Raw genomic sequence first — 26,673 nt, 5'->3', positions numbered from 1 at the left:
AGTTGCAGTGGGGGAGGTTTAGGTTGGATATTAGGAAAAACTTTTTCACTAGGAGGATGGTGAAGCACTGGAATGGGTCACCAAGGGAGGTGGTGGAATCTCCTCCTTTAGAGGTTTTTAAGGTCAGGCTTGACAAAGCCCTGGCTGGGATGATTTAGTTGGGGCTTGGTCCTGCTTGGAGCAGGAGGTTGGACTAGATGACCTCCTGAGGTTCCTTCAACCCTGATACTCTTTGATTCTATGATTTGGCTATCTCAATAACATTATTTTAACAGTGTTTTTTAAGGGCAAAAATATTATGTGCAGCAATAACAATCTATCCCTGGCATAACCGGGCTTAGTGGTCATAGTGGGAGCTGGGAGCCAGGAGGCCGGCTGAGTCTGGATACCAGGAGACCAGAATCTGAGACAGGGCAGACCAGGTGTCAGGAGACAGGCAAAGTCAGGAGGTCAGTCTAAGACAGGCCAGTGGACAGGCTGGATACCAGGAGGTCAGAGTCAGGTAGCACAGAGGAGGCAGTCCTAAGCAGGGAAAGACCCAGTTGCAGGCATGACTTCCTGTTCCTCTGCTTGGTTTAAAGAGAAGCTTTGGAGTTTTGCCCACCAGATCCCTTCACTAGAGTATTCTGCCAAATCTGAGCTTCAACTTCTGGTGACTGTTTACAAGTCACTGGGTGGTGGATCGGAATGTACGAGCTCCTAAGAGCACTGTGGCCTGGGATTCGAGATCCGTGGCCCCTGAGAATCCCAGATCTCTAAACAGCATGGTTTGAATCCTGAGTCTTTAGCACTGCAATTGAGACAACTTCCCCTGGAATAAAACGACTAATTTCATGAATTGGCAGCAGGAGAAGGCAGTGTTCATCTATGGACCCAGAATTGCTGGGTTACATATGCAGGAGTAGCTCTATCTAACAGATGGCATAGCTAAGAACAACTATTTGCTAATGTTAAGTGGCTGAGACTTAGATCTGCCATGTAAGATTTGGATTTTGTTTCTGGCTTGTCTAACTTGTGAGACCTTGCTCAATGATAGAGGTTGTGAAAGGCATGGAATTATCATCACCAATTCACTGAAGTGAGTAGAAATCAGGGTTTCCTGGGTCTCAGCACAATGCATGTTCTCGTAATCCTAAGCATATTTTATGGGCACAGCCACAAGAGGCAGAGGATCTAATGCAGTAGCTCTGTCCTGTCCAGAAGTTCATCTCTGTGTAGACTCCTGAGATGAGGTGCTAGTATGATGCATGTTCAGTGCAAATGGAATCTCAAGAGTTTTTGGTATCGAATCAAAAGCAAACTATGTTGTTTGAAACATAGATGGGAAATGGTGATTTTTCAAGCATGTGTAACTACCAAATTTGAATAGATTTTCATGTTGCCAGCAAAAGGCACCTCCTTGACCCTAGGATTCTCCATCTGCCAAATGTCTAAATCCCACCACAAATTATGGAGGCATTAGAGTATTTTTTTAAAAGGCAGAAATTTGTAATGTAAGGGCTATGACTGCTACTCCCATAATTAAATATGGCACATAAATTATACAGAAATTATTCTTCAAGCATGACATTGTCAGATAGCATGATACCAAAGGAACCATGGCAGGGATGAAGTATCTTCAGAAGGGACTTGAATACATGGATTTGTGAGATAACGAAAAAAAGAGGAGTCAGACAACCCCCAGTTTTTTAGCTTGAGGGATATGGAAGATGGTTGTGTTGATGACAGTGACAGAAAAAAGGGGTCACGTGGAGCTGAGTGGAAAGACCTAGAGTTCAGTTTTGGCAGTGTGAAGCTTGACAAATGAGTTAGGAGACATCCAGAAGGCGATGTCAGCGAAGGAGATTGAGATGCAGGATTGGCTGAAGGCAAGTCAGGAGCTGAAGTACATCTATGGGTCATCAGTGTAGACATGATAGTTGAAACTGTGAACATATGAGGGGAAAAAAGGGTATAGAGTGAGAAGAAGAAGAGAGCCAAGAACAAAGCCATGCAGAGTCCCCTACACAGTGGGAGAGTATAACCCTAAAAAAATTATCTTATTGTGTTACAGGTTAAAAATTTTGAAATGTTTGTCATTTCACTCCCTTAATTGTTGCTTACCCTAAATATACATATTTGGGGTTGTGGTTTAAAAAAAAAATCTATCCTTACCATTAATTCTAACCATTTTTTGGTGAACATCTCTCGTCTATGACATTCAAGATGCTAGTGTATTTAATGTAGCAGCCTTTCTGTTGAATTTAATATAAAATATAAGGCATATATGCATATTGTATGTAGTGCAAATTTCTTTGAATTAGTATAAAAATGGGGAAATGTCTGAACACTTTCTGATGGTGAAGGTTTTCTGCTGCTGTCATGAAACATCAACATGTCTCATGAAACTAGGATAGTGGTATCAAAAAGTACAACATTCAACTAACCAGCTTGAGGACAGGCAGAAGAAAGTATTTTAGCTTGCTGAAAGTAGGAGAGTCCTGGCAGAAGTTGGATACTCTTATCCTTCAGTATAAATGTCATTGGCTAACAAATGTATTGAACCTCTGACAATTAACTATGAAAGATCATGAAAAATGGGGAAATATCAGAATGCTGGAAAAAATGTAATGAGATAAATTCTTAGAACTGGAAAAGAGTGATCCTGACAGTAAATGTTTGGTAAATCTCTAAATTCAGTCCCTAGTAAAATAAAATAAAAAGATTATCTTTATTTAAACACCTAGAGGATAATGAAAACATGCACATTTAACAGGATGGGTTTGTATTATGATGAACAAATCATAGCAGAGAAACTTGATCTCTTTTCTTACTATAATTACAAAAATACCCTAAGGGGAGGAGGAAGAACAATAGGTGGTAATAGTATACTGATTTTAGTAAAGAATATATGCCACATGAAATCAAACTAGCAAAATTCATTCAAACTTGCTTGGATGTGTGAGGATTGTCACGTGGAATGAAAACTGTCTGAAGGACTACAAAAGCCAGGTTACTTGCTACTAAATATTTCTTCGATATTGCCTGTACAAGTCCACATTCCTGAAGTCATATGTGATATGTAAATCCCAGAACTGTTTAAAGCAATTATTTATTAGGGCCATTTGCACTCAGTACACTTATGAAACATTTAATTTAAGCAGGGTTTTAGAGCGTCTCAACACTCCAACCCTCTGTTTTCATCAGTATATTGGAAATCAATAGAGAGTTCTAAAAGGAGGAATAGTTAGTGTGGATCTGTGGAGGCAATATATTCAGAAAATTCCAGTTACTGTTAAGTAACCTAGTTCTCTCCTTCATAAATTTGCCTCTCAGTTCCCCACCCCTGAAGATGAACTAGCACTAGCAGTCCACACCAAGAGGATGGCTGAGGAGTGCTTAATTAAAAAGGTACTATAAAACAGCTCTCCTGAAATAGGATCTGGTCTCAGCATCATGAGAATAATGATGGGTAAAGATATGTAGGTAGCTCCTTGTAGCCACACTACACATCTCAGAAATGGACAGTATACCGAGGCATGCTTAAAATGCTGCCATAGCTCTTGTTTAATTAACAGTAGGACCATCTGGTATCTGAAGCTTTGTCTGCAAATTAGAAGACAAAATACAAAACAAACGTACCTTCAAAAGCTTCTGCACCTCTTGGATTTCTCTTCAAAAGCCATAAGTAGCTTGGATGATTTATAAAAAAGAATGTCTGTGTCTAGGTAATGGATGAGAGCCTGCTTCACGTGAAAATTATGGAATAAATGTCTTCCCATGAATAAAGGGATCAAGAAAAGAAACATGGAAAGAAATGCACCATCTATAATAAGAAATTCTGAGACCATTTCAGACTTTTAGGTTTGGCCAGAGTACCAAGGTGTCCATGTCGGGGGGGAAGTAAATGAAAGATAAGCTTATATCTAAGTTTAAGAGATTAGATTTTGTTTTACACACATACCAGAGGAGACCAATTAAAAAGTCAATTCACAAGGCTAAATAATAAAACTAGGATAGATGGTCAAGTGGAAGATCCTTTATGGATTAAATTATGGAATTCTTTATGGACTAAATTGAATCTCCTTTAGGCCTGATTCTGAGACTGTTGAGCACCCTCCCAAATCTTGTTGAATTCAGTGGAAGCTGGGCATGCTCAACACACCTTAGGGTCATGCATTGGCAGCTTGTGTGAAGTTCTGTCTGACAGGCTATGATCCGTTGAGATGCTATGCTGGGGGGAGGGGATTCCATGCTGATAACTATTGCAGATAAAATAGCACTTGTCACTCATACAGGGTTAGCTGCACTGATGTCCCCTTTCAGGTCTCTCTGAGTGCCCCCCTGTAGATGTTTACACTATATGCCTTTACCTATCCATGGGCAGAATTCCACTGTTCTCCCACTGTTAGACCAGGTCCTGGGCTACAGTACATGTATCAACCATTCTTGCCCTGCATGTCCAGATGAGTTTGGGCACCTGCAGTTCTTCCCTTTAGGAGTCTGACCAGTGATATAGTGATCAGACAGCCTTCTTAAAACAAAAATATTGTTTGTTTTAGCAGTAGGAACAAAGCAGACTTTAAAAGAGTAAACAGTCCACATGTGTGTCTATCTTACCTAAAGGTTTAGCATCCATTGATGGGAGACTAGGCTTCCCGACTTTTCAGACACTCCTGAGCAGGGTCCTGGGCCTTGGTCTAGTTCCCTCTAAATGACTACTGCTCTCTCTTGAGAGGGTCCCTTTTAAATCCCTGCTACAATTCTTCTGTTCTGTGCTCATGAGCCTTTTCCTATCCCATTTAAAATCAGTTGTTCTTCATGTGCTGGTCCCTGTGTGTATTCTACTCTAGGTACTCATGTGCCTAAGAAGATTTTTTTCTAGTAGTTTCTGTTGGTCTGCACTCTTTTCCTTCTTGTGCTTTGATCCGCGAGTATAAGGGGCCGTTCAGATTGACCGCCTCTCCAGTTCGTTCTTACTGCTGCATGGTCAAAGATAGAACTCTCCAGTGTCCACAGGGTTGATTCTCCTACATTGAACATGCAAGTATTATAAATTGTAGATAGCATACATAAAAAAGTCTGTTTAGTTTATAAGATAGACGGACAGATTTCAGGGAATACCCACACCACACACACTCTCTTCCCAGTACGGGACTCCAATTATGCCCAGGACTCTGGGTGTCAAGAACTGCATCTCCTGCCCTGTTCCTTCCCAATCAGCAACAACCATCAGAGGTGCCTCTGCCTCAGAGAAGCTTATATCTCTGCTAAGTGTAGCATCTGTCACTCCTTCCTACCCTGTACCCATTAAATATAGGAGGTTCAGGGTTAGGAAACACCTCATGGAACAGGCTCTGAGGTCCCAGTTGGATTTGGGCTGGGCAGACCCCACTATACAGCAGTCTGAGATATTGAGTGCACTACCCAGCACTGCCACTTTGGATGGAGGGACAGGCAAAGGTAGAGGCAAGTACTCCTAGTCTCAGGCTCACCAGGAGGGCAAGAAACCCTCTCTAGAGTCTACAGAAAAATACCGCTCTATATCCACTTCTAAGAGGAGATCTGATTTGCCCCTGTGCTATTGAGGTCAGGTGACTATTCGTGCCTTGTGCAGGGAAGCTCAAAAACCCTTCAGGGTTGTGGCTAAAAGACCCTCCTCTTCATCACTGTTGGTACTAAGTAAAAAGAGGCATGAGCATAGATAGAGTCCTGCAAATCCATAGATATCCATGGACCACTACAGATTGCGGATCAGATGCAGATACAAATTTTCTATTTAGAGCCCTGCAAGTCTACATATATCTGCTTTATATACGCAGATATCAGTGGGTTATTTTGCAGATCAGATGCTTTTGTTTACATGCAGGGCTCTAAGCATAGACCGATATGACCACCGATAACAGCAAAGAACTGACCATCCTCCTTACATCATCAGCATTGACACGCATTTGTGAGCTTACACCAAAAGCTCACAGGCAGAAGACACTTTGTGATGATTACACAGCTTTGGAGAACATGGCCATCCTTTCAGATCTGAATCTGAACTGTCTCGGAACTACTTACAAGGAAGATCATGATGCCATTAGTCCATGAGCATTATGAAAAAAGCTGGTCTGCTATTCCCTCTTGTGGCTGGGATATTTCCTCAGTGGTTTTGACAGCACTGTCTTTGGAGATGGGAGCTCGCATTTTCTTAATTTGGCAATTCTGCTTTGGGAAAAGGACAGTGTCACTGGGTGGGCTGTTGCTGCACCCACCTCCAACCATGTGCTGCCACGCACAATCTCAGTTACAGAGGTTTATTTTTTTACAGCAAAGTTAACAAACAGAAGGCAGTCTTAAGTCAAAACCTGGCCCCCAGGCTTCAGGGCCATCCCTCTCAGGGGTCTCTGGCTCCCCGACTTCTGGCAACTTTCTTGCCTCCTCCAGCTCTGCTCCCCTCTTGGAACTGCAGCCGTGGGATTGCTCCTTGATCCCCTGGCCCCATTAGCTACAGGGACTCACCACAGAACTTAACTCCCCTCCAGTGTGGCCTTTGCTGCCCAGGGCTCAGCCTGTCTCAGTCCTCCTTCCCAGGGCTCAGCCTGCCTCAGTCCTTCCTCCCCCTAGTTGCCTAATAGCAGCCCTTTATAGGCCCAGGTATAGCCCAGTCCACTTTAATTAGCTGGATTGAGCCCAGCCACTCCAGTCCAGGAGAGCTGGGCTCAAGCTGTTCACAGAGACCAGTTACCCTGTGACACTCATCGCCTTCTCCAAGAGACATCAACTCTGATGGGTCTCAGGAGATTCTAGAACCTCTGACACATCTGTGCAAGATGGGGTATCCTCCTTAGAACTGATGGTACCCTATGCCTTGGAGTTCATTTCACCCCATCCTGGATCCTTCTCCATACTATCCACTTTGGTTACGCTATAAAGTTCCTCTTCCTTCACCCTCCAAAAACCCTTTCTCCATCCCTTTTCAAGGACCACTCTCATGAGATGATACTTTATAGGAGGTAGACTTGCTACTTCTAAGGGGAGCCATAGAGCCAATACCATCTCAACATTGATGAAAGGGATTTTATTCCAACTATTTTCCTAATCCCCAAGAAGAAACGAGGATGGAGACACAGATCTCCAGTACCCTCAGTGCCTTTATCAAGTGTGACCTCCTGCATAAATAACACAGGCCATAAGACTTGCATGAATTAATTCCTGCTTCAATTCCAATAGCTGTGGGTGAACTAGAGCATATCTTCTAGGGCAGGGGTTCTCAAACTGGGGGTCGGGACCCCTCAGGTGGTTGCGAGGCTTTTACATGGGGGGTCACGAGCTGTCAGCCTCCACCCCAAACCCCACTTTATCTCCAGCATTTATAATGGTGTTAAATATATAAAAAGTGTTTTTAATGTATAAGGGGGGGGTCACACTCAGAGGCTTGCTGTGTGAAAGGGGTCACCAGTACAAAAGTCTGAGAACCCCTGTTTTTGGGGGGGGGGGAAATCTGTCACAGCTATCATCAAGCTCCTCCTGCTGGATACTCACTAGGCTGCTGTGTTTGGAGTCCACATGTTAGATCCATGTGTCTGGATCTCTAGGTGCACACTCATGGAGCTAGAAAAAGAACTCCCTTCTGAGACTGCTGTGGTCCAGCCGCCCAGGTCCTGTGACTAGAATCTACTCTCTCAACCCCCTCAAGCACATCCTTCAGATTTCCAGCCTTCTGGGCACTCTTGTTTACAATTAACTTCTTCAGGGACATGTGATCATTGAAGTAAACAGACACAGGTTTTACAAAGTTTTCTAACATAATTACTCTTTACTTTAAACAGCACAAGAGATATGCAGATCTAGGTTAAAAAAACACTTTTATGCCCTTTCCTGTCTGTTTCCTCATTACTCTTGAGCATTCTTTGTGATTTAGTTAGTCTCTGAGGCATTCAGGATCCCCTCCAGAACATGGAGTCTTTCACTCTGACCACTGCGGGCAGATTCCTTCAGTCTGTTGGTCCCACTGTCAAAGATCCCTTCTGCTATGAAAGCATGCCCCTTTGTTCTCTCTCTTATCCCAAAGAGTCCTATGTTTTGATGATGACAAGTTGTTGTTTCCTTGTGCCATTTCTTGGGAAATTCTATTCAATCAAACTATAGCCCCTGCAGAGAAGCTGGAGAAAACTGATTCTCCTAAGGCTTCAGCCAACCCACTGTCCTAAGGAGTTCCCATTTGAATGGGAGCCCTTCAAGTTAACAATTTCTGTTGTTTGTTCCATTCTTTCTTCCATAAAGGGGGTGTGATACATGATGGTGTCCTTGTCAGCCCATGGCTGACTAACTACGTAACTGAGGGTTATAGATGTACGTAGGATCCATAATCTCAAACAGAATTCATAAATTGTACATAGTGTAGGTGTAGCTGTGTTGGTTCCTGGATATTAGAGACACAAGGTGGGTGAAGTAACTTCTGTTGGTGAGAAATGCACGTGTCAGAAGTTGGTCCAATAAAAGATATTACCTCACCCAACTTGTCTCTCTAAGTTGTACATAGACAGATTCCCCAAATCATCACAACATCCAATCCTGATTTAAAGATTTCCAGTGATGGAAAATTCTCCACAACCTTTGGTAACTTGTTCCAACTGTTAGTTACCCTCACTGTTGAAATATTTCACCCTGTTTCTAGTCTAAATGTGTCTAGCTACAGCTTCCAGCCATTTGATCTTGTATCTTTGCTAGACTGAAGAGCCCTCTTATCAGATTTCTGTTCCCCATGTAGGTACTTATGGACTGTGATCAAGTCACCCCTGAGTCTCATGGATAGTCTAAGTTGACTGAGCTCCTGCTGTCTATTGCTATAATACTTGTTTTTCAATCTTTTATTCATTCTTATGGCTCTTCTCTGAACCCTCTCTAATTTATCACTATCCTCCTTGAATTGTGGACACCATAACTGGATGCAGTATTCCAATAGCGGTTATACAAGTGCCAAATACAGAAATAATATAACCTTCCTATTCCTCTTCGATATTTCCCTGTTTACATGGCAAGGATCAGATTACCCCTTTTTGCCAGAGTGTAACACTGGAGGCTTATGCTCAGCTGATTATCCACCATGACCCAGTGGTGTTTTTCAGAATCACTGCTTCCCAGGATAGCATCCTCCATTCTGTAAGTATGGCCTACATTCTTTGTTCTTTGACATATGACCTTATCATTGGCTGAAATGAAACGTATATGTTTTGCTTGCACCCAGTTTACCAAGTGATCCAGATTGTTCTGTTTCAGTCACCTGTCCTCTTCATTATTCACCACTCCCCCAGTCTTTTGTGTCACCTGCAAACTTCATCAGTAAATTGTGTAGGACCAAGGACTGAACCCGTCAGGACCCTCTAGCATCACAGTTGCTCATTTACAGTTAGATTTTTGAAACCGATCAATTAGCCAGTTTTAACCTATTTAATGAATGCTGTGTGGATTTTGTATCGTTTTAGTGTCTTAATCAAAATGTATGGTACCAGGTCTCATGCTTACAGAAGTTTAAGTATATTACATTAACACTATTACCTTTATCAACCAAACTTGTAATCTTGTCCAAAAAAAATCATTAGTTTGACAAGATTTATTTTCCATAAACCCATGATGATTGCCATTAGTTATATTACCCTCCTTTATTTTTTTATAAATCAAATTCCTTATCAGCCATTCCATTATTTTTCCTGGGATCGATGTCAGGCTGACAGACCTATAAGTATTTGAGTCATTCAGTTTACCCTTTTTAATATTGGCACAATATTAGGCCTCTTCAAGTCCTCTGGAATTTCCCCCGTGTTTCAAGATTTGCTGAAAATCAACATTAATCTTTTAATAAGAGCATGCCCAGTCAATGTTTAGAAGCATCTATAAACACTGGTCTCCTTACTCAGGTTGAAAAATGCTAACATTGGTCCTGTAACTATTATTTAATTTTATTTCACTCCTTATGATCTAGAAGCCATGTCTCTTCAGTATTGGCATGTTCTAAAGGCGACTGTTGTAGCTGTCAGACTAGGTATAAACTTGTCCTTGAAGTATGTTATATCCAAGGATTTTTTAAAAAATCTTCTTGTTTTATCATTTCTTGTACAGCTTTTGTTTTAGTCAGTGTCAGCTGTATTCCTGCTGCTACTAACATTTGTCACAGTTGCATCAGCTCCTGCTTAGCAAATGAGCTTCAGTTATATTGATGCATTTTTCTTAATTCTCCAACAGCCTGTGATGGTCTTTCTAAGAGTTAGCCACATCACCACATTGTTAATGTGTAGACTCTGACTCTTTCCATCATCCTTTGTGGAACATTTCTAGACCAGAACTTTTTCCCATATGGAAGCCAAAGTATGTGTTACTTGTGGAAGTGGGCCCAGGTAGTGAAATTTGGATCTGAAACCATATTCAATTCCACACTTTTCAAAGTTCAGGCATATTAATATTCATTGTTCTAGTATGCCCATTACATCAACAGTATTACAACGTTTGGATGTGGGTCCACACTTTCCCAAAGTTAAGGGGGATGCAAGCTCAGTGTTTTGGTTCAGGCCATTCTGAAGTCGAATGTTTGGTTTTTTTTTATTTCTTGTTACTTGTGTGTGTCTAAATTGATGTGATGCATCCAGTTTTGTAAAATATTGTGCCTCATATCTCACTATTTTTCTCAGTAATGCTCCTACATTATATTCTCACTGAGTTCTTTGGTATCCACGCACATGCTGAGTGTCCTGATACTTTATTACACATGCTATTGAATTCACCCAGTCTGTGGGCTACATTTGTCTATTACATTAGTTCACCGCTATCATTCTGTTTCACATTTCCCTTAACTCTTGTCTCAAGGGCACCTGTACTCTACTTAGGGCATGCATTACACAGTGAATCATGTCTTTCAGTTGAATGGTATATGTACCCCCTCAATGTGCCAGGAAATTGCTTTTCCCAGGCTGCAATTACTGCTGCTTATCTAGGCTGTTTTGGTTTTGGAGCACATTGGTATTTCACTATTTTTTAAAAATAAATCTAATCAGCCCCAGCTTTTCACTGGGTTGCTCTCCCAGAAAAGACTATTTAAAAAATAGTTTGTCTTTACCATTATGCTGTATCCTCCTTAATCTGCATGTTACCTGCACCTCAGTCAGTTCTTCATTGGCTTCATCATCACCTCTTTTTTCATAAGTGTTGTCTTCTACTTTAGCTCTTTCAAAATCTTCCATGTCATCAGTATTGATTTTGCTCCTGTGAGCAGTACTGTCTGTTTCTAAAAGCTACTTTTTTTAGTCTTCACTTGTTTTGCACTTCAGTATACTGTGCTGTCATTCTATCCATTGCCCCATTACACCTCACAGCTGCGTCCTTATCTTTCATTGGCATTCAAATCTTAGTGTCCTTTAAACACCTCTCCTGATAAACACACCATTGCAAAGTGATTTTTCTTTTACCTTTTGCACAGTTTTTACGATGCTTTGTATGATGCTTCCCACCAAAAAGGTTGCACTTTGTCCCAAGTTCACTCTTCTTGATTAGTTATTTCCTGAACACACACTTCACTTTCTGCTTCTAGAGCACAAGCCCAAATTCTGTCCTACATTACATTAATGCAGCCCATTTATGTCAGTGGGTTATATGGCTGAATTTCTCACTTTCTGCCCTGTTACTATTTCAGTCGTTGTCCTTGATTTTGCAGAATATTCCTCAAATGTTACTATGTGCTTCACAGTTTCTTGTGTTGCCTTCCAGGGTTAGCTGTGCTTTTCAGAATGTCAAATTCTGCAATCTTCATTTTATAATGAGTTCACTGTGATTGCTTACCATGAGTAAGGATTACATGGACAGCCCTAAGTAAGCACTCTTGTATCTTGTTAATGCTATGGACCACCTACTCTCTTATCAGAGAGGTTTGTGTGATCACATACTTGCAAAATAATACTTTTAATATCAAATCTATAATAGAATCATCAGTGATTTAAATGGACTGCTGTACTCAACAATGAAGCACATGGCCCTCATACTGTATATCCTATACCTTTTCATTTAGAGAACACTATGGAACAAAATTGATTTTGATGCCTAAACGATCCAGTTTTTTCACTAACAGTTCAAATACATTGTACTTTCAATTGCTTGAACCACTGCCATCATTAACATGATAACTTTTTGCTCATCTGTTTTTTTTTTTTTGCTCATTGACTTTTAAGTGGAGTAAAAACTCTATTTCAATATTTACCATTTGCTATCCATGTTTCCTGTAATTTTCAGAGCTTTTAGGGGTTTAATTATTTGTACTGTGCTCTGCCTTTTGCTCTTCTGTTGATTGTTTGTATGGGATTGCTGTCATACAAACACACTCTTCCGCCACATGTGTAGTCAATGCTGTTAGACATTGAGCTCTAAGAATATGTAGAACATTCCTTTTGCTGAGTGAAATACAATTTTTGAGCTAACCCAGAAGACTTGTTAGTTCAAAGCCACAGTAAAGGCCAGATTTCTCATTGGAGCTACTTTTGGGGGTACAGGTGCTAGCAGATTCTTCAGCAACATACTGTCTAAATCATTAGAAGGTAGAGTCCAGTGCACCTGCCTGGAGGTGCTTTCCTTGCATCAATGATATATCTGTCATTAAGTTTTCCATTCGGCCATTAGGGAGGTAATCATCTTACCGGGACCACAGATTCATCACAGGAATCAGAATCAAAGCTAGTAGTCAATATTGCATTTAGTAGTAGACTGTCATCCAGACATAGGTATGCCTGCGGACTCAAAGATGATCTGCCACTACAGCAAAGCATTTGTTAAATAATTTTGGTGCTGCGGCTTTGACTGGAATGGAAAGTTACTGATTTGAAATAAACAAAAAGGGTATCTCATTTATAAAAGCAGGAAATTAGTGATAAGAATGCTTGCTAATGAAGAAACTGCTAGAAAAGTAACAAAAAGAAGCTGTGAGCTGGAATCATTACAAAGGAAATATTTAATTAAAGGGATGTTACTCAGATCTTTGTTGTTGTAAATCAGAAATAACACATTGCACACTTACAGGTTCTTCTTCGAGTGATTGCTCCTATGCATTCCAGTTAGGTGTGCGCGCCGTGCGTGCACGGCTCTTCGGAAGATTTTTACCCTAGCAACACTCGGTGGGTCGGCTGGGCGCCCCCTGGAGTGGCACCGCTATGGTGCAGGATATATACCCCTGCCGACCCATCCGCCCCTCAGTTCCTTCTTCCCGCCCGTGACGGCCGTTGGAACAGTGGAGCGCGGCTTAGCTGACCTCCACTTCCCTAGCTACTCGTAGTTTCTCTCGTTTAGTGTATATAGTTCAGATGTTTATAGTTGTAGTTAACTTTATATGTTTGTAGTATAGTATTTATTTTCAGGGGTGTGGGGTTTATCCCCTTCCCCTCACCCGGTGCCGGGTCCGATGCCTGGTCCACAGCGTTCTACACTGCTCGGCCGGCCACAAGCCGATGCCGACAAGAGATCCTCTCCTAAGTGCCTCGAGGAATCTCAACTAACAGATAAGTGCCGCATTTGTGAGGCCTTTAATCCGAGAACAAAGGGGAGCGGGACTTCCGTCTCAAGCAGCTCCTGAGGGAAGCAGCTCTTGCTCCTCCGCTCTCGGCGCTGAGCGCTGGTTAGTCTTCAAGGAGCGCTCCCTCGGCACCGGATCGCCGGTACTGCCAAGGCCTCCCAGCACTGGCCCTCGCTGGTTCCGATGTCCACTCGGCATGGTTCCCTCTCCTGGAGGATGAAGAGGCACAATATACTTGCTGCATCCGAGCCGCCTGCTCCGCAGCCGAGCGCTATGCTCAGTCGGTTCGCCCGGCACCGATGTCTGCCGTGGCACCGACAATATCCACACCATTAACTCCGGCCAGGCAAGAGCCGTCGAGTCCGGTGCTGGAAAGCTCCCCAGTACGGACTGTGGTCGAGCTCGCTATGAAGCTGCGTCCGAGCCGCCCGCTCCGCAGCCTGAGCGCTATGCTCAGTCGGATCGCCCGGCACCGGTACCTGCTGCGGCACTGACAGTATCCGCACCGTAGACTCCGGACACGCAAGAGCCGTCGAGTCCAGTACCTGAACGCTCCCTGTGCGAGCTGTGGTCGAGCTCACTATTCCCTCCATGCTGGAAACATTTCCACAGCGAGGGAGTTGATGGCAAGGGCAGAGCCTGCGCTGCTTTAACCCCCGACACCGCCGGTGCGGGTTATATTGTCTATCGGCGAGCCTGTCTTGCTCACGTCACCCTGCGTCGGTACCGCAGAGCGGCACCGTTCCCGATCGCGGTCCCGCAGACGTTCTCGGTCCCGTCACCGATCGAGGTCCCGACGCCGCTCGCAGTCTCGGCACCGTTCTCTATTTCGGTACCTTTAGTACTTGCGGCACCAGTCGGCGTCCCATTCGCTGGCCCGGTACACTCGGCACCGATCCCGCTCCCGGCACCGCCCCAGGCACCGAGACTCCCGTAGCCATTCCTGAACATCGAGCCTCACGCTCTCGGTCGACCGCCCAGCACAGCTCCGGTGGCAGGTCCCGTTCTCGGTACCGGTATGTCTCCCGGTACCGATCCCCGGGGCCGTGTCGAGCGACGTCAGTTAGAGAAGGAGACTCTACCAAAGGCTCTTCAGCTCCTTCAGGGCCATCCAGCCACGCATCAGTGTTGCCACGTGCGGACACTTCATATGCGCAGTACTCTGTTTTCCGATGTGCCCTCCAGAGTCTTCCAGGAGACCTATCAGTGGTCCTTCTAGTCACCTTGGGCGTACTACCACGCCAGAGGCATACCGGTGCTCCCATCTCGCTCCGTTTCGTCGGAGCTCTGGGTGCCGGAGGCGACAATTAGCCATCCCCCTCCGACCGGTACGGAGCAAGCCCCGGTTCAGCCACCGGGCTCCCAGATCCCACCGGGTCAGGAGGTCGTCCAGGAGCGTGAGCCCACACAGGACCCGCTTGTCCCTGGCCTTTCTTCTGCCTCCTCCCCAGATGAGGCGGGGGCAGGAACATACTCCTCGGGCCCTCCTCTGATCGGAACGCAAGTACATGGTATCATCCAGGGGGTACGAGTACCTATAGGTACATCTACCCCCCCCCCCCCGCTCCCTTGTCGTCCAGTCCCTCAAGCGGATGGAACGCCATGGCCAGCAGGCACCAGCCCCTAAAGCCAAGGAGGCTAGCCGAAGGGTCTTACTGGGCCGTAAGATGTACTCGGCGGGAGCCCTGCAACTTCATGTAGCAAACTAGCAAGCCCTGCTTAGCCGCTACTATGGGTGGCGGTGGGCAAATTTACAGAGTCGGTTCTTCAGAACTCCCTTTGTTCCAGAAGGGCATCGAATTCTTGATGGAAGTCGCTAGCGAGAGCTTCCCTCCAGGCCTCGTTGGATGCAGCTGACTCCGCTGCCACGACTCTGGCCTCGGGTGTTGCCACGAGGCGCATTTCATGGCGCCAATTATCAAGCCTTCCCTCGCAGCTGCTGCACACTATACAGGACTTGCCCTTCAATGGCAAAGGCCTGTTCTCTGAAAAAACTGGCTCTAGGCTGCAAAGCCTAAAGGGCAACAGGGTCACTTTCCGCTCTCTCTCGGCATGCACACGCCGGTGCTTCAGCGCCGACCCTTCTGTCCCCAGCCTCACCGCTCTTACCCTGCGCCTAGACAAAGCCAGGACTTTGCCAGCAGATGTCGCTTACGCGGTCGTAGGCGTCAATCAGGACCCCAAAGGAGCCAAAATTAGGGTCCTTCTAACCGCCAATGGGGCAAAAGCCTACCCATCCTCGTCCCTCTTAGGGACCCCTCTCATGAGCGATTCCTCTTGTAAGAGGTGCGGACGCTCCTCTTCATCGGAGCTATACAGGAGGTACCTAAGGATGAAACCTAATCCCCTAGGCGAAGGGAGGTCTCAGACCTATCCTAGATCTGCGGGACTCAACAAGTTCACGATGCAGATAAGTTCCGCATGGTACCCATGGGGACCGTCATCCCATCCTTGGATCCCGGAGACTGGTATGCCGCCCTCGATATGAAGGGCGCGTATTTTCATGTCGCCATTTCTCTTCCACAGAGAAGGTACCCCCGGTTTCGGGCCTACCGTCGTTTCCAGAGGGACCACCGGGCCCAAGTTACCAGTCATGTGGGCATCGACACGGACCTATTCCTGTGTCTAGGCCTGATGATCAATAGAAAAATCCACTCTGATTCCCACACAGGGAATAGAATTCATTGGGGCCATCCTGGACTCCAGGCTCACCAGAGCCTGCTTACCTCCGCCTCGGTTGCAGGCGATGGTAACAATTGTACAAGGTCTACGGACCTTCCCGACAACTTTGGCTCACACTTGCCTAGGTTTCCTGAGTCACATGGCTGTCTGCACGTTTGTTTCCAAACATGCCAGGATTCGCTTCCGTCCACTTAAATCGTGGCTCACCTTGGTGTACCACCCGGGCAGAGATAGCATTCTCATGGTCGTCTCGTTCCCCCTGAGCATCCTAGGCTCCCTCGACCAGGAGTCAGCGCCCTCTCTGGAGTATCCAGGGATGCTGTTCCATTCACTCCTCGGGGTCCCTCATGACAGACACCCCATCTCTCGGCTGGGTGCTCACCTGGGTCAGTTTCGCACTCACAGTCTTCGGTCAGCTCAAGAGCTGGCCTTACACATCGATGTCCGAGAGCTGAGAGCAGTCTGCCTTGTATACCAGGCGTTTCAGCTGGTGGATCGCCTCAGCAGATCCTTCCTGTCTCACAAGTGGTCGTTTCCTCCGGACATTATCCATTCCGTTTTTCGGAAGTGGGACTTTCCCCGCATAGCCCTCTTCGCTCTCGCGAGATCGAAAAGAGAGAGAAGTTCTCCTCATTCCAAGGCCTCTCCCCGGGCTCGATCTTGGAGGTGTTTTCTGATGCCGTGGATGAGCCATCGGCTGTACGCTTTCCACCGTTCACAGGGTCCTGCCAAAACTCCGCAGGGACAGAGCGCACCTGATCATGATTGCTCCAGCGTAACCCAGGCAGCACTGGTACACCAGGTTGCTACCCCTGTCGGTAGCCAACCCTATTTCCCTGCCTCTTTGCCCAGACCCCATAACGCGGGATCACGGCAAGCTTCACCACCCAGTCTTGTGATCCCTGCACCTCACAGCATGGCTGCTGCGTGGCTAAACCGATCCCAGTTGCATTGTTCTGCCTCGGTTCTACAGGATTCTCCTGGGTGGTAGGAAATCTTCCACTCGGTTAACGTATCTGGCAGAGTGGAAGCGTTTCTCCTGCTGCTGCGAAACGCACAATGTTTCTCCCGCCAAGGTCCCGATCCAGTCCGTCTTGGACTACCTCTGGTCCCTCAAACAGCAGCACCTGGCGCGGTCCTCATTAAGGGCACTCTTGGCAGCCATCTCTCCGTTCCACCCAGCGGAGAGTGGCCGCTCCGTATTCTTACACCTTGTGGTTTCTAGGTCCCTCAAGGGCTTGGAGCATTATACCCCCCCCCAGTTGGCCCCCGCCAAAACCTGGGTCTTCGACCTGGTTCTAACCAGTTTTATGATTGCCCATTTGAGCCACTGACGACATACTCGCTGACATACCTATCCTGGAAGACAGTTTTTCCTTGTGGCCTTTCCATAGGCCAGACGAGTCTCCGAGCTTCAGGCGCTCACGATGGACCCACGGTATACTGTGTCTCTCAAGGTCAAGGGCAGTTGTGACCACGTCCGGCCTTCCTCCCTAAAGGTGGTGTCAGCCTCTCATATCATCCAGGATATCTTCCTTCCGGTCTTCTTTCCGAAGCCTCACTTATAGCAAGGAGGGCAACAATTGCTCTCCCTAGACGTCCGTAGGGCATCCGCAATTTATATCGAGCAGGCAAATCTCTTTCATAACGCCCCCAAATCTTTGTCATGCTGGCGTGCCGGACGAGGGGCATGCCTGTCTCCTCCTAGAGGATTTAGTCTTCGATGATGTCGTGCATCCGCACCTCCTGGGGTTTGGCCCATGTTCCATAGAGCCACCTTACTTCACATTCCACCAGGGCTCAGGCTTCTCTGCTGCCTTCCTGGCTCACGTACCCTTTCAGGGGATGTGTAGTGCAACTACCTGGCCCTCGGTCCACACCTTTGCCTCATTGGCCCAAGAGTCCAGAGATGATGCAGCCTTTGGCTCAGCAGTTTTGCATTCTGCAACATCTAACTCTGACCCCACCATCTACGTAAGGCTTGGGAATCACCTAACTGGAATGCATAGGAGCAATCACTCGAAGAAGAAAAGACGGTTACTCACCGTTGTAACTGTTGTTCTTCAAGATGTGTTGCTCCTATCCATTCCAGACCCGCCCTCCTTCCCCACTGTCGGAGTAGCCGGCAAGAAGGAACTGAGGGGCGGATGGGTCGGCAGGGGTATATATCCTGCGCCATAGCGGCGCCACTCCAGGGGGCACCCAGCCGACCCACCGAGTGTTGCTAGGGTAAAAATCTTCCGAAGAGCCATGCACGCGCGGCGTGCACACCTAACTGGAATGGATAGGAGCAACACATCTCGAAGAACAACAGTTACAAGGGTGAGTAACCGTCTTTTTCCTCATGCAATTTGTGCATCTGTATGTGCAAGATGGTACATCAATTCATAAGGCTATTCTCACAATAATGTAGTCAGAGAGCTGGGAAGATGTTAAGTGTGAAAATCATTGGGACCAAATCCATTGTCTTGTTAGGGGATATTTTACCCAAAGTTACAAAGTTAGTTCCAGAATGTCATGCTGTTAGAAAATGTAAATATTCTGAAATTCAGATTTTAAATATTTATTCAAAAACATAATCATTTATTGTATTGTACAATAAAACATTTAAAACTTAATCCAACCTTTTTTCCCCTTACACATAAAATAATTTAATAAAAATGCTGATTTACAAAAATGTATCTAATGGGAGTGTTTGAAATACATAGAGTTCTCAAAAGGTTTTTCCATAGACTTTAATTTATCTATTGCAGTATTTTCGATCAATAATATCCTTCCTGTCAGTATAAAAGCCTTTTGAGGACCCGATTTATGTTAATATTAAATGGCAGTTCAATAACAATTATTGAATTCCTGATTAATGTTGACTGAACCCTTATCTTAAGTGGTGTTGGAACATCCCAGACTTTTCTGCACTGATGACTTCTATATGAGGTCAGGATATCTAGATCACTGGGCAAATATGGAAATATCCCAGGAAGGTTTGAGTTCAGCACATAAAAGCACATACTCACTGTTCTGAAAGCTATCAGATGTGTGGGCAGGGTAGTTTGAGATCTGTGTGGATTCCTCTGATCTCTTGGAGGCCCTAGCTTTTGGTGTGATGCCTGTGTATGGTATAGAGACTGCATTAGTAACGTTGGTGATGAACTTCTTTTAGTGATGGACACTGATCACGTGTCCATATTATTTTTGTTAGATACATCAATGGTTAATATAGCTCAGCATGAGGCGTTTTAGGTACTGTTATACAATATGATAATGATGGACAGGGCTGATCCTTCCATGGTGCTCTTTCTGCAAGGCAACAGGGTAGCTGCTCACCCATCACAAGGGCCCTCTGATGCAGAAAATATCCCTTACATCTTTTCCATTTTGCCACTCCTCTTGTTCAAAATGTAAATTAGTTTGTTACAGGCAGTTGTTAGGCATTTTTGACTAGTGTTGTCCACATTCTGATGGTACTGGACTATGTTTCCTGTATATCAAATTGCAACATTGTTTTTCTTGCTTTCCCAGTGTTTGACTAAGACATAAGAGCTGAACTTTTTGAGACTCCATCTTGAAAAGATGGAGACGATGGTTGGCATGGAAAGCAACTTGAGGAAATGACAATGGTTGTGACTCACCTTGATTAATGGATTCATAAGCAGCTTTGGGGTATTTTTGAAGCCCTGATCACTCTTTGATTCCCAGGTTACAGCAGGGGTTTATGCCATTACTTTTTGTTTTTTTTTTATCCACAATATCTAGGAGAAGGTGGCTTTTCTATGATAATGTGGAGTTCACTGTAGTCAGTCACACTATTGAAATTTTCATGTCTGGAGTACTGTGGTGTTTTCTGCTTGTTTGCATCTTTGAAGACCTTTGGAATCCTCTTCTAGTACAGAATGTGGTAGCTCACCTGTTCATTCAAGTTTGGAATGAGTGCATTACACCCATGTTCTGCAGACTGCGCAGATTTCCCATCTGCTTTCAGATGACATTTGTTCTAATATGTACAGCCATACATGGTTTCTGAACCAGATTCCTTACAAGCTGCTTCTTTCCCTTGGTACTACCATGATGGCTGAGGTCAAATGAGGCACTTTTGCTGACCATCCTTAGATGTGCACTTTTAGGGATAGACAGTAGAGTATTTATAGTGGAGAGTCCTTGGCTGTGGTTCTGGCTCTTTGCCAGAGCTCATCTTCACTTATATACAGAGCATAGCATATAGGATAACTTTCTAGTAAAGTATATACATGCATTTGTATGATCAATAATAGTAAATGGGCAATATGAACATAATAAATGTCTTAAAAGAGCTACATAGTATACAAATTCATCAAGTAATCAATTAGTAGTAATATCAAATCAGCACGTACCAAATGAAAAGCCTTTCAATAATAAATCACCGCTAAAATTATTATCTAAGAAAATCTGCACTGCCTCGACACTGGATCTTCAAGTCTGTACATCAAATGGCATATAATCTGTTTTTAGATTATAAACTTCTTGGGGCAGGATGTTGTCATCTTCCGTGTATGTTGCTGCGTTGAGCACATTGATGCTGTATAAAACAGTATATTAGACGTCTCTAATAGCATGTGCTGAGTTAAGATATAAAATGCTACTCTAATGCTGCTGTCTAAAAGTGATACAATGAACTAATCAAAGGAAAATATAAGAAGGAAATTGTTTGCTCATCTCCAGTCCCAAGTCATGGCTGATGTTAAGCATAATGGTGTCTTAGGGCCTGATTCAAAGCTTATTGATGTCAATGGAGGCTCCAAGAAAGAATTCTTTTGCCCTCCTTCGCCACATTTCATGCAAGATCGGTGGTATATTTAAAAAAAATTAAAAGTAACAATGAAAAAATAAAATAATAAATGACATCCTTAAAACAGAACTGGGATAATATGTTTGAATAAATTAAGGGCGGATACAAACCATAAAATTGTATTTTATTTCTGCTTCCATTTCTTTGTTTTTGTGCCCCTCTCACTTTTTTTCTCCCATATACTTTTTGGCTATATATTCCATTTTCTTTCTCATGTGTCAATTTCAAATTTCTCATGCTTACCCTAGGCTCGCTCCTTCCCTCCTTATTCCTGCCAAGACAGGTTTGGGGCTCAAAAATTGATTTACAAGATGCTTATTTTCACATGTGAATCAGATCTTCCCATCCAAAATATCTAGAGTTTGTGGTAGGAGGAGATCAATACCAATTCAAGGTCCTCTTTTGGACACTCTATGATATGTGGAGTATTCACAAACTGTTTTTGAGCAGTAGCAACATATATGAGATGTCCTAGTATCTATGTACCCTTACTTAGACAACTGGCTTATCAGGGTGTCCTTACAGGAGGACGTAGCAAAAGCTACATCACAGATTTGTACCTTGTTTCAAACACTGGAGTTCAAGAAACCAGGTCATATATTTTATTGGGGCAGTTCTGTATTCTCAGAAAGGCAGAGCTTTTCTTCCAGAAGAAAGGTATTTCAAAATCCTTACAGCAATAGCAATAATACAGGAGAACTCTTATCAAACAGTGTTGTTTTTCCTCAAGTTTCTGGGCTTTATGGCTTTAGCCACATAATTTAACTCTGTACAAATCTCTGAAGATGAAGCCTCTACAACATTGGTTAGCAGGATACTGTATTCCAAATACAGACAGCATGTTTATGACATTGACACTACCCGGAGATGTGTTCCTGTGACTCATATGGTGGACTCAGTGTTGCAATGCCCTCAAAGGGACTGCATTCAACCCCTAGCTGCGTCAGCTACAGTCACCTCCAATGCTTCCAATTGGGGCTTATTAAAAGAACCTAACAAGTCACTGGCGTTCCAGGGAGAAAAATTGCTATCAGCATTCTAAAATTTAGAGCAATATATTGGGCTCATAAATACTTTCTCACTCATCTGCATGGCAGCATGGTTCAAGCAACTCCTTACAATATTACAGCAGTATTTTACATGAACAAGTGGATGAGGGTTGTGGAGAGACACGTTATAGCAACTTGTGCAAAGAGACTGTAGTTCTGTAGGAGTGGTGCACAGTACACCAATTTTTATCCTGTAACTCTCCATCTTTCTGACAAGGACAATATGCGGGTGGATCAGCTGAGCAGAGACTTATATGATCAGCACAAGTGATCCATCAAGAATTTAGTAGTAAACAACAACATCTTTCTGTGAATGTATCCAGAGAGAGACCTATTTTCAACAAGACACAACTCCAGAGGTTTTATTCCAGAGCAAAAACAGACAACCAGTCTGTCTCAGCAGTACTTCCTCAGGGCTGAGGGTGGGGATATCCTCTATGAATTCCCCCAGTCCCTCTAATGCAGGAAGTTCTCAGGAAAATCAAGGAAAGCCAAAGTTATTCTGATAGCCCTGGCCTTGGCAAGACAATAGTGGTTTTGGATCTCCTGCAACTATCATAAGGGATTTCTATCTTTGCCTGCAATTCCAGACTTGTTGACCAGAAGAGCGGTTAGATTTGCTATCCAGACCCAGATTCTTTCCATTTAACACCATGGGCCACAGGACTTCGGCAAATCTGGAACTGTCCTATTCAGAAACAGTACAGGAGATACAGTTGTCCTCCAGGAAACAGTCAACTCACCTATGTTGTCATAAATGGAAAAGGTCCTCTTTTTGGAGAACCAACAATAACAGAAATCCATTTTCAGCTTCTGTTCAATCCATACTGAAGTACTTTATTTGAATTTCTTGGGGCTCTCCATATCATTGGTAAAAGTATATCTCAGAGCCATCTCTGCTCATCACAGCTTAATTGAGCAAAAGACTGTATTTAGCCATGATAGAGTAAAAAAATTATTGAAGGGGCTAATGAATGTCTACCTTGTGGTTAGAGAACCTCACCTGCGTGGGATCTCAGTCTAGTCCTTATTCAGCTCATGAATCCTCCCTTCAAACCCATGGGAGAATGTTCCCTATTTCAACTCTAAATTGAGACAGCCTTTTTTATACCTATTATATCCTCTAGAAGGCTGAGCAAGCTACAGGCTGTCATGGCTGGACTCTGCCTCTCTCCCCTTGCTCTTCCACCCCCCCTCCCCCAAGTTATTCACAAAGTTAAAGTGATCCTTTTGCCAACCTGAAATTTCTCTCCAAGGTGACAACAGAATTCAATCTTAACTAATACATAAATTTACCAATATCTTTCCCTAGGCCTCACTGTCTCTCGGGAAGTTAAGCAACACTACTTGGATGCTAAGAGAGCATTAATCTTCTATTTGAGTATGGCTAAGGAATACAGAAAATCACCTAGACTGTTTGTTTGTCTCTTATGGGGAAAAGAGTAGAGCTCAGGCAGTCACATGCCAGCACCTTTCTAAGTGTCTGACTCTCTCCTGAAGAGTGTTTATGAACACACCTCTGCGCCTCTTCCAGAAGGGCTTAGAACACACTCAGAGTGAAGACCACTTCCATGGCCTGCCTTAGGGCTTGTCTACACAGCAAGTTACCACATGGCAAGCCAGGATGTGACTCTTCAATGCTTCAGCTTGCCACACAGTAACTTGCTATGTGGATATTGCTACAGTGCAGTGAAAATTTTCGGAGGCTCTATTCCAGGACTTTCACTGTGCAGTAGCAGTGTCCACATGAGTTATTGCTCAACAAGTTGGGGTGCTGTAGATATACCCCCAGCTTGCCACTCAGTGATTCGCCATGCAGACAAGCATTCATTGTCTTCCCATATTCAAAATCTGCAGAGCTGCCATTTAGAGCTCGATTCTTTCACAAAATATTGTTTACATCTTGCATCTAAATAAGATAAACAATTTAGTAAAGAAGCATTACAGTATCTATTTAACTAGTTTTTCTTCCTCCCACTATCCAGAGGGAGGAGTGCTGGTTGCTCAACTCCGAAGTGGGAATATGCAGAGGACTCGCAAAGAAAAAATTAAGGTTACTCACCTGTAACCAGAGTTCTTCGATTACCTCTGCACATTCACATTCCCCATCCTCCTTCCCCTCTTCCTTGGAGTCCTAATTTCAACTTTGCCTTTGAAGACATGATGGAAAGAACTCGGAGTGTGGTTTGCCAACCAGATCTCTTTATAATTCCATCCTCTGAATGAGGAGTAGGTGACACAAGAGCTCTGCAACAGGCACTGCTACTAAAAAGTTCTCCTGGTCCAAGCTGCACAATTCATGTATTCCAAGAGTGTGAATATGCAGAGGTCATCTTGAAGAACTCCAGTGCAGGTGAGTAACCTTCATTTCTGTCCTCTTTGTGTATGTCTGCATTGACTTGCCATCTAGTCCATTCTTCTCTTTCTGATTCTTATCTCCCTCTATTTCTCTTGTCCTCTTTTTCATTATTGCTTTCTCTTTGGCTAGTCATTTCCCAGGTCTCTTCCTCTGCTTTACTCTCTCTAAATTAATGACTATTGTGCATTCCTGTTTTCTCTCACCCCCACAACCAATATATAAAATGTACATTTCACCATTATGCCACACTTTTAAGTGTTAGCACATCCTTTACTAATTTCTATTCTCCATACCATGGAATCATGCCTAAAAATATATAACAGCACAGAAAAGGAAAACTAATTATATGTGGATTCATACACCTGATGGCTTGGCAGTGTCTTAAGAGTGTTTTAAACTGTTTCTCCTCTCTTCCCCCCCCCCCCCCATGAAGAAAAGCAAACTTGTTCTCAAAGTAATAAAGGTTTGCTGAAAGTGAACATAAAAGCCACACCCTCTTCCTGACATTGCTACACTAGATGTAATTGAATTCCTCCAATCTATCTTTTTTTATTGCTCCCAAAAGAGGCTATTCAGTCATGCTATGGGACTCCATCTTCAAGCTCTTTTACTTTGACTTAATCCAGCAGGTGTATTTAAGTCACCTCTTTGGCACTGTAGTAATGTGCTTTTAGTAGGGAGGTCTTAATACTCAAACAGGTGACAGTCAACAGTGTAAGTAACAAATAGAGATCCTTTATAAATAACAGCTCCTCCAATTTTATTTTGGATTAATACTGTTCAAAATAAAATACATTATACTGCACGTGAATCTATTAAACAAAAATAAAACAGACAGTATGTGGTATTACTGAAGTTTTGTTGACATGAATTTAATGTGGCCGCATGACTCATGAATGTTGGACTCCGTTGGAATGTTTACGTCTCCCTAGCACCTCCCTAGATATAAGGTGCCTACTCCCAAGCTTTTGCTTGGAACCAATAATTATTTAAAAAACACTCACTCACTGTGGTAGTCTATAATACAGGTCCGAAACACGGTAGTAACTCTGTTGCAAACTGCAGTGTTTGGGGCCATTACTGTAGAATTGTAGAGGAATATTAGAGAAGGGAGGTAAAAATATTGGTAGTCTTAACAGTTGAACCAGTAAAAAGGTGGAAAAGGTTTAGTCTGTATATAGATACATTTTTTCTGATCTGAACAATAGTTTTCATTTTGTGCTAAGCTGCATGTGTTCTTCACAGGAGAGGAGCTGTGTACTGGCCTCATATCAGGGTGTTCCTTGGACTGTTCCTTCGGTTTCCAGACTGATGTCCACAACTGTGAGATCTGTCAGTGCCGTTCAAGGCCTAAGAAATGCAAACCCATAGTATGTGACAAGTACTGTCCATTTGGATACTTGTACGTATTTTTATTCTGAAAGCATATTTATCATAATCCTTGTGCATATAAAATATGCAAAATCCATGAATATTTATTTATATATGTTTGTTTTCTGTATGAAAAATGGGAGGCATGTGGAGAGGCAGGAATGTACATATTAAGTGTATAGTATTCCTCAAGCAGACTTGGATGCTAGAATTGAAGTTGTGAAAATGGATTTTGATCACCAGACCAAAAGCAAATTCAAATAATCAAAATGACTAACAAAATTATAAAAGCAGAAAAGAATCTTTAAAAATAGTTTTAAACAGTCTGAGAGAGAACTGAATAAAATTTACCTTTCATGTTGCTTTTTAAAATTTCTTTTACACTAACATCTGATATCCCCTCCATCTCATAACTTGCTTCTTTTACTCAGCTGATCCCGTTGTATTTTGAGTTGATCTTTTTATTATTACATAACGCTAGCTTACCTGAGCAATCATCTCTTCTAGTCTTCCATTTCTTTTCTGCCAGTTACCTCCTGTGGAACACTAATGGAAAGTCAGTCTTTCATCTGTGAGAAGTTTTTCTAAGCGTCACAGAGACCTGTAATGTTATAAGACACCCTCTTGCTTAAAAAGAAGTAATGGTGGGTATTTTTTTTTTTTCATCAGGAAGAAGGGATCCTGCAGCAAATTGGGCTATTATTTTGTCATAGGTAGAGATTTTTTTTAGAAACTGTTGATATGCAGACATTCAGTGGTCCTCAGTGAAGGTTTAACCAATGCACTCCACCCCTTCCAAAAAGGCACACGGAACTAACATAAATTCAACTCTTCCCTTGCTTAAAGTTGGTAGTTTTAACCCACAGTATATAACCTT

The 26,673-nt window shown here is 43.6% G+C and overlaps 1 protein-coding gene and 1 long non-coding RNA gene across 5 annotated transcripts in view; one reads left to right on the top strand and one right to left on the bottom strand.

Moving 5' to 3' along the window:
• The window catches only part of CRIM1 (cysteine rich transmembrane BMP regulator 1), a 315,765-nt gene that overhangs the window by 224,843 nt on the left and 64,249 nt on the right, over nt 1–26,673 (top strand). For 3 of the 4 annotated variants that reach the window (XM_039532907.1, XM_039532908.1, XM_039532910.1), the window contains one exon: nt 25,671–25,827. The exons of the other annotated variant lie outside the window; for it this stretch is intronic. In XM_039532907.1, the coding sequence (XP_039388841.1) occupies nt 25,671–25,827 (157 nt within the window). The remainder of the gene's footprint in view (nt 1–25,670; nt 25,828–26,673) is intronic. 4 annotated transcript variants of the gene reach the window in all.
• LOC120402339 lies at nt 4,738–26,389 on the bottom strand. Its single transcript, XR_005597152.1, has 3 exons — nt 26,283–26,389; nt 6,046–6,189; nt 4,738–5,009 (listed from the first exon to the last, which is right to left on the bottom strand). It is a non-coding gene; the product is annotated as an uncharacterized LOC120402339 (long non-coding RNA).

Source organism: Mauremys reevesii, linkage group 3 (genome assembly GCF_016161935.1).
Source record: "Mauremys reevesii isolate NIE-2019 linkage group 3, ASM1616193v1, whole genome shotgun sequence".
Taxonomy (NCBI): domain Eukaryota; kingdom Metazoa; phylum Chordata; order Testudines; family Geoemydidae; genus Mauremys; species Mauremys reevesii.
This window is presented reverse-complemented; position numbering and strand designations above follow the sequence as displayed.